Raw genomic sequence first — 8,556 nt, 5'->3', positions numbered from 1 at the left:
ACCCCCAGCCAGGAACCGGTCAGAACACAGTAGAACCCAGCCAGGAACCGGTCAGAACACAGTAGAACCAGCCAGGAACCGGGTCAGAACATAGTAGAACCCAGCCAGGAACCGGTCAGAACACAGTAGAACCCAGCCAGGAACCGGGTCAGAACACAGTAGAACCCAGCCAGGAACTGGTCAGAACACAGTAGAACCCAGCCAGGAACCGGTCAGAACACAGTAGAACCCAGACAGGAACAGGGTCAGAACACAGTAGAACCCAGCCAGGAACCGGGTCAGAACACAGTAGAACCCAGCCAGGAACCGGTCAGAACAGAGTAGAACCCAGCCAGGAACCGGTCAGAACACAGTAGAACCCAGCCAGGAACCGGGTCAGAACACAGTAGAACCCAGCCAGGAACCGGTCAGAACACAGTAGAACCCAGCCAGGAACCGGGTCAGAACATAGTAGAACCCAGCCAGGAACCGGTCAGAACACAGTAGAACCCAGCCAGGAACCGGGTCAGAACACAGTAGAACCCAGCCAGGAACTGGTCAGAACACAGTAGAACCCAGCCAGGAACCGGTCAGAACACAGTAGAGTGGAGAATACAACTCAAGCAGAGTACAATCATTAAGTAGTATAAAAAAGTGTCAAGTAGAGTAGAGTAGAGTAGAGCAGAGTAGAGTATAGTAGAGTAGAGTAGACAGAGTAGAGTAGACAGAGTAGAGTAGAGCAGAGTAGAGCAGAGCAGAGTAGAGCAGAGCAGAGTAGAGTAGAGCAGAGTAGACAGAGTAGAGTAGAGTAGAGTAGAGCAGAGCAGAGCAGAGCAGAGTAGAGCAGAGCAGAGTAGAGTAGAGTAGAGTAGAGTAAAGTAAAGTAGAGTAGAGTAGAGTAGAGTAGAGTAGAGTAGAGTAGAGTAGAGTAGAGTAGAGCAGAGTAAAGTAGAGTAGAGTAGAGTAGAGTAGAGCAGAGTAGAGCAGAGCAGAGTAGAGTAGAGTAGAGTAGAGCAGAGCAGAGCAGAGTAGAGCAGAGCAGAGCAGAGCAGAGCAGAGTAGAGTAGAGCAGAGTAGAGTAGAGTAGAGTAGAGTAGAGTAGAGTAGAGCAGAGCAGAGTAGAGCAGAGCAGAGCAGAGTAGAGTAGAGTAGAGCAGAGTAGAGTAGAGTAGAGCAGAGCAGAGCAGAGCAGAGCAGAGTAGAGCAGAGCAGAGTAGAGTAGAGCAGATCAGAGCAGAGTAGAGTAGAGTAGAGCAGAGTAGAGTAGAGTAGAGTAGAGTAGAGTAGAGCAGAGTAGAGCAGAGTAGAGTAGAGTAGAGCAGAGCAGAGCAGAGTAGAGTAGAGTAGAGTAGAGTAGAGTAGAGTAGAGTAGAGTAGAGCAGAGTAGAGTAGAGTAGAGTAGAGTAGAGTAGAGTAGAGTAGCCCTACCTTGAAGGGGATGTTGGTGCCAGACTCGGTGAAGGAGTGGGCCAACAGGAACATGTCATCAACACCGATGCCCAATGCCAGGAAAGGCAGAACCTGAGACACACACACACGCACGCACACACACACACACACACACACACACACACACACACACACACACACACACACACACACACACACACACACACACACACACACACACACACACACACACACACACACACACACACACACACACACACACACACACACACACACACACACACACACACACACACACACACACACACAATCTGTCATCTCCAGCCCTTTCACAGTGAGGAGGTCCTATTTGTCCTGGAAGACTGGAGCACTACAGTCTGTGGTCTGTTGTGTAGTAAAGCGTAGTGGGGTTGTAGGGAGTAATTTAGTCCAGGTGTGTGTGTGTGTGTGTGTGTGTGTATGTGTGTGTGTGCCCTACCTGTGTGGTGGCGGCGTTGAAAGACAGGCCCAGCATGGAGCACAGCCCCAGTCCGGCGGCCACCGACAGCGCCACCAGGAAGACGCCCGCCAGCCCCACGGCCCCCTGGGACTTGGCACAGTCCCAGCGCAGCATGGTCACGCAGGCGTAGGCCAGCTAGCGGAGAGGAGACGAGAGAGGAGACGAGAGAGGAGACGAGAGAGGAGATGAGAGAGGAGACGAGAGAGGAGATGAGAGAGGTGCCTCTGTTGGAACATGTTGTAGGTCTACGACTAAGTATTAGGTACGAGGTAGGTACTGGGTGCTAGATACTAGGTCCTAGGCGCTAGGTACTAGATACTAGGTACTAGATACTAGGTACTAGGTACTAGGAACTAGGCACTAGCTGCTAGGAGATAGGCACTAGGTGCTAGCTACTAGATACTCAGTAGGTACTAGGTACTGTGTACTAGGTAAAAGGAACTAGGTACTAGATACTCTGTAGGTACTAGGTACTAGGTTCTAGCTGAGGTACTGGTTCTTACCATGAGCAGATAGCCTCCAGCCACCCTGATCACACTGACGTCGGAGAAGGACTTCATGATGTCGTTGAGGGTGGTGGTGGAGAAGGCGTGGATGCTGGAGCTGGAGTTCTGGGGGATGCTATGGTGGACCATCTGGGACAAACAGCGCGAGAGAGAGAGAAAGAGAGAGAGAGAGAGAGAGAGACACACAAATGAGCGCGGGCGCCGTGACCGGTAAAGCGATGCACGTAGTGTTTCTTTCATGTGGTTGTTTATTGCGGGCGGGAGGTCAACTAGGCGGGCCGCGCCCTGGGGGGGGTGAATCAAGGTAACTCTTCAAGTCAGCGCCCTTGACAGTCAATACAAACACTGCATTCCACACACGCACACACACACACACGCACGCACACACACGCACGCACGCGCACACCGGCATCCTGTATTTTTGGCCTCCCGACAGTCAAAACGAGTCGGCCCCCGCGCCCCTATGAAGGCTGACAAGCGAGAAATAATGACCACAGATGCCAGGGGTCGAGGGTCACGGGGGATCCAATGAGATCACATGGGCCGGCGAGCTCTTCCATCAGCACACCACGAATGGAGGACAACCTGGGGGGGAACTCTACACCCCCTGCTCCACGCTGTCGTTACAGTCAACCCCCCCCCCCCCCCCCCCCCCCCACCCACACCTCCATACCTCCACCTCTCTCCTGTGAGCAGGCATTGCTGGAGGTATGACCTCTCCAACATCGCCCCCCAACCCCCCCGCTGGTGGGTGTCAGCTATCACAAAAACAGCTTGTTCCTATAACAGGCGGTCTCATCGGTGGTCCTGGGCTGTGCCCCGTGAGGGGGGGGGTGGGTGGGGGGGGCTAGGGCTGGCGGGAAGGGAGACAGGGGGTCGGCGGCCTCGTTTACTAGGCAGCTGAGGATTGATGGAATTCAGGCAGATGACCGTCCGGCCCGGCCCGGCTCGGCTCGGCCCGGCTCGGCCCGGAGACCCAGAGCACAAACTAGCCCTGGACGTGGGATGGCTGGCCCCCCTGTCCTCTGTGTGTGTGTGTGTGTGTGTGTGTGTGTGTGTGTGTGTGTGTGCGTCGTACCTCCACGAACTTCCTCTGCCAGGACTCCAGGATGGCGGTGGCCTTGTCCTCGTTCCAGTTGATGTCGTGGATCTCGTAGTCGTCCTTGAAGTGCTCGTAGAGCTGCTTGGGGCTCATCAGGAGGAACATGGTCTGGAGGGCCTCGGCACTGCGCACACACACACACACACACACACACACACACACACACACACACACACAGAAACACACAGCCATGTTAGATCAGGACACAGCTGAGAGAGAGAGAGAGACGGTTAAATTCCTCAACACAGGAGATGCGCAGACGGGTCTTTTGGGATATAAATCCGAAGGCAATCGAAGGTTGTGAGTGGAGAGCAGGGGTTTGAGACGGCAGCTGTTGGCTCGCTGGTTCGGAGAGCACGGACCCACACCCTGGTTCTGTGTGTGTGCATGAGTGTGTGTGGGGGGGGGGGGGCAAGTGAAAACCCAGATGGCTCCTAAGCATCTTGGCACCAACGTGGTGAGTTGTAGTATTAAATATGTGAATGGGATGGTCATGACTCACGCAGCACCGTAGCTTGTTTGTTTGTAGCGTTGGAGGAGTGATGGCCATAGTGTGTGTGTGTGTGTGTGTGTGTGTGTGTGTGTATTCCCCTCTCTCTCCTCCCAGATCGGCCGTAGCTGGGATCTCCTGTCTGGGCTCTGACTCAGCTCTCACATCCTGCTCATACCGGCTGCTCTGGGTTCACATTCGACCTCAAAACATCAAGCCTGAATACTTTATAATTTTTTTCCGTACGTTCAGATGACGTTTTTTGAACGCCGTTGTCCTCTTGTGTCTAAAGCAGAGAACTTTTGTCCCGTTCACAAACAACGAGTCTCCCGGCCCTTTAAGGCGTCCGTCCGTCATGTTTAATTGGTTGATCCGGCGGGAAACCGAACCCCGCGCTCCACGGCTCGCGCATTCTTGACGTGTCGGATTCTTAGGAGTCACACTCGGGATTCCTCGCATACCCTCCCACCCAGCACCCTGCCCCCCCCCACCTTCCCCCCTCCTCACCTTTGCAGTGCATCCTGGGTGTTCTTGACCCTGCCTCCCAGGATGAGTTCTTCCTGCCAGTGCATGAACTTCCTGGAGAAGCCGTGACAACCGCCTTGGAGTCGGCCGGCTATGTCTGGGGTCTGCCAGGGGGGAGAGATGCTGCTTTTACAACCCAGGCACAAAAATACACTAGGAGGTGGAGGGTTGTGTGTGTGTGTGTGTGTGTGTGTGTGTGTGTGTGTGTGTGTACGTATGTGTACGTGTCTGTGTACACATGTGTGTGTGTAACTCCAGCCCTTACCTCTCCCAGGTCTTTGTTGGGCGCGCTGAGGGGGCAGTCGGGGTCGGTGGGGTCGAGACAGGGCCGGTTCATGTAGGCGTGTCCCACCTGGGCCTTGTCCAGCATCTCCCTGAAGCCCTCCAGCGACGTGAACTGGCTCAGCTCCTCCATCAGCTTCACCGGGTCCAGGTTCATCCACTGGATGTCCGGCATGCCCCTGGAAGAACGAACAACAAACAAGGACAAGTTAGCCGTTAGCTCCAGGGCGCAACTCAGGTGGTTTGGTAACTAAATGTAGCATTTCTCCGGGCCTCTCCTCCTAGTGCAGGAATAGCACCATTCTTAACCCTCTTTGTCAAACCTCCCTTCCTCCATTAATCAATCTTTCTCTCCCTCCCTTCCTAATGCTGTCTGGGCTCGGCTTGTTATCCTTACTCAGCTGCTAGCATGAGTAATCTGATTCTGATTCATATTACTCATGCTAACAGCTAGCTAGCTGCAGGTAATACTGTCTGGGCTCGGTTTCATAGCCCATTCACTCTGTTAATGCTAGCAGCTAGCTAGCCGCAGATGACACTGACTGGGCTCAGTCTCTTCCCTCTGGTAATGCTAGCAGCTAGCTAGCCGCAGATAACACTGACTGGGCCCAGTCTCTTCCCTCTGGTAATGCTAGCAGCTAGCTAGCCTCAGATGACGCTTGCTGGGCCCAGTCTCTTCCCTCTGGTGACGCTAGTAGCTAGCTAGCAAGCTAGCAGCAGATTCCACATAAAGTAGCGTTCATTATCCTGTTACACGGAGCCACAATACCCCGCCAGAGCCACGTGGTGAGAGGCCACTCACTCCCGCTTCCTAACTCTGTCCGTCCAGTCATAACGATTACTCCTGGCCCCCAGACGTCTTGATAAGGCAAGGATGGCCGAATCTGGGGCCGGGGCGGGGTTCGAGGCCGGGGCTGTGGAGAGGGGCAGGGTCTGGGGCTGTTTGGTGGGCCAGGGAAGGCTCTGGGAGGGCAGGTTGTGTGTGCCGGAGGGGCTGGGGAGGCCGGCCTGATTGCCTCTCACGCTGTTCACTGGTGTGATGTTCACAGAGAGCTTTCAAAGGCTCTAATCCTGAGGCTTTTCGCTGCGGCCTGTCTCAGAAACCCTCCTCCTCCTCCCCGGGCTAAAATTATAATTTGCCCCAAAGAGCGGGCAATTATGTGGCCTGAGGTATAAAGCTCTGGTGTCTGGTGACAGCTCAGAGCTGGAGAGGGTGGACTGGGTGCAGTGCTAGGTCCCGGCTAATGGCTAGCTAGCCCAGTGTGCTTGTGGAGAGGAAACATTATGTGCTTTGCAGGACTGCCCTCCTGACGTCGATATGACCTACTGCATTACCCAGAATGCACCACACCACCAGACATGGCCCCTGCACAGTGGACCAGCATGTTCTCTGGGCCTGAGTTTGATGAACAACGAAACCACAGATGCCATTTTAGCACCCTTTCTGTCTTTCCTGTCATCAGTTATCAGGGGGATCGTAAAAACTACTTGCAGACCTTTGTAGATTTTTTTTTTACAAAACTGCACTAAAACAAATGTGTCAATAGCACACATAGCACCAATAATTTAGGATTTAGTTGTTAAGAGAGAGAGAAAGAGACGCGGTGAGAGAAAGAGAAAATCCATGAAGAATCCCGACCTCTCCTCTCTCATTCCCACATACCAGCCGTCCTTTACTCGGCCTCGCAAAGAGAGCCTCCTTTATCAGCTATTTTTGCTTGAGTGAACCAGCCTGGGCCCTTTTGTTTTTCCATAGATTGCTGGTCTTTGTTCTCTCAGGGTTTTTTTTTTTTCCGCTCTCTCTGCCTCTCTGCCTCTCTCTCTCTCTCTCTCTCTCCCTCTTTCTGCGTTGAAAGGCCGGGCTGAACTGAAGTGGAAGGCGTCTGGGGTACCGAAACCTCGGTGACCACCCCCAGTTCCCTTCAGCTCAGACAACAGAGGGGAGGGGGGGGCGGGTGGGGGGGTCGATAAATAACAACAGGATTCCAGAGAGAGTATTTCAACACTTTCTGTGATTTAGAGGGATGGCGATCATCAAAGACCAGGGTTCTCCTCTCTGCTCTCTCGTTTCATCTCCCTCCAGCTTGGAGACGCAATCAACTCTTTTTTTCTTTTTCTTTTTTTTTTACAAACAAACCAAGAAAAGAAAAGAAAAAACTATACAATTGTTTTTCTTAAAAGCGACCAAAAAAAGACCAGCAGCACGTTAAAATATCGCTTTTTGTTCGTGAGTCAATTTCTCTGGGAAATAAGGGGGCTCAGATGCCCCAAACCGCACTGTTAATTTCTTGTAACTCCCTTTGGGCCAGCGAGAAGCTTCAATACTGCCTATTTTATTTGTTGGACAACTTACAGCCCCGGAGCCTGAGAGGAGAGATTACCATGAGAATGCACTGTGTTGCCGGCCCTCCTGACAAAGCACGCCCCCCACCCCCCCCACGCCCCCCCACCCTCCGGGGCCCCGCACTGATGGACACTCACTCGTAAACTGAAAGAATGCTTACCATTGTCTGACCCAAAGGCTCTGCTGTCCCCCGACTCCCCCTCTTACCAACCCACCCCGTAGCAGCCACCTCCTCATCCTCCCCCCCCCCTCTCTCTCTCTCTCTCTCTCCCTGGCCCATTTCTAACAGGGTTTCCCTCATGCCTGGGGCTGGGGGGTGGAGGGGATTCTGGGATTTGGAGGTGTGTGTGTGTGGGGGGTGTGTGTGTGTGTGGGGTGTGTGTGTGTGTGTGTGTGGGTGTGATCTCCCCTTACTGCGCTGTGTGATGACAGGATAAGCATAGATGATGACTGAAGCTGGTGTCCTAACAGCTGCTGGACCTGTGGGCTGGCGTGTGTACACATTACTGAGCCTATGACCCGCTCCACTGTATCTGACCAGGACTAGACCAGCATCCTGGGTACGGAGACGGTGGGGGTAGGAAGGACTACGACGGACGGAGGGTGAAGGAGGAGCAGGGGGTCAGCAGAGACCCAGGACCCGGCGCCTGCCGAACCCCAGGTATGAGGCAGATCGCTGGGCCAAGCTCTCTGTGAAAGGCCCCCTAATGTTCCTCTAACACGGTTCTCAACCCAGAAGCTGACGAGTATAAACCCAACCCAGGAGCAAGGAACAGGGAACTTACGGTAAGTAGGCGGACCCCCCCTGGAGCTTGGCCCCCTCCCAGAAGCAGTCGAGGGGGGTGACGATCATGCACGGGAACAGCTTGTCGATCATCTGGAAGGATGATTATCAACAGTCAATCAAACCGTTATTATCAGTAGCCAATCAGACTGTCAAATGAATTAATTCCCACGGCTACACACACACACTTCTTCATAATGTGACAACAAGCTAGAACATGAGGAAGTCAGGTATGGTGACACACGGCCGAATACACAGAGAGAAAGCGTGGTTTTAGCTCACCCTTTCAATCATGACGTTTTCGATGATGGGGACTCCTGATTTGTAGCAGATCTTGTTAAGATCCCATGATCTGAGGAAAGAAAAACGCAAAGAAAGAATGTTAGCTAACATATATCTAGATACATTTAGTAACATGTTAGCTAACATACCTCGATAGATGTCAGTAGTAACGTTAGCTAACATACCTCGATACATGTCAGTAGTAGCATGTTAGCTAACATACCTCGATACATGTCAGTAGTAGCATGTTAGCTAACATACCTCGATACATGTCAGTAGTAGCATGTTAGCTAACATACCTCGATACATGTCAGTAGTAGCATGTTAGCTAACATACCTCGATACATGTCAGT

General features: G+C 52.9%; 1 protein-coding gene across 1 annotated transcript in view; it reads right to left on the bottom strand.

The window, feature by feature from the left end:
• ptch2 (patched 2) overlaps nt 1–8,556 on the bottom strand; it is a gene marked incomplete at its 3' end in the record, with an annotated part of 30,235 nt that overhangs the window by 8,178 nt on the left and 13,501 nt on the right. Inside the window, exons 4-11 of the mRNA XM_084458317.1 lie at nt 8,204–8,273; nt 7,923–8,014; nt 4,777–4,972; nt 4,494–4,615; nt 3,473–3,620; nt 2,392–2,523; nt 1,868–2,023; nt 1,408–1,500 (exon numbers count right to left, since the gene is read on the bottom strand). Coding sequence (XP_084314443.1) covers nt 1,408–1,500; nt 1,868–2,023; nt 2,392–2,523; nt 3,473–3,620; nt 4,494–4,615; nt 4,777–4,972; nt 7,923–8,014; nt 8,204–8,273 — 1,009 coding nt within the window. The remainder of the gene's footprint in view (nt 1–1,407; nt 1,501–1,867; nt 2,024–2,391; nt 2,524–3,472; nt 3,621–4,493; nt 4,616–4,776; nt 4,973–7,922; nt 8,015–8,203; nt 8,274–8,556) is intronic.

The sequence above is a fragment of the Borostomias antarcticus genome (assembly GCF_949987555.1).
Source record: "Borostomias antarcticus genome assembly, chromosome: 24".
Taxonomy (NCBI): domain Eukaryota; kingdom Metazoa; phylum Chordata; class Actinopteri; order Stomiiformes; family Stomiidae; genus Borostomias; species Borostomias antarcticus.
This window is presented reverse-complemented; position numbering and strand designations above follow the sequence as displayed.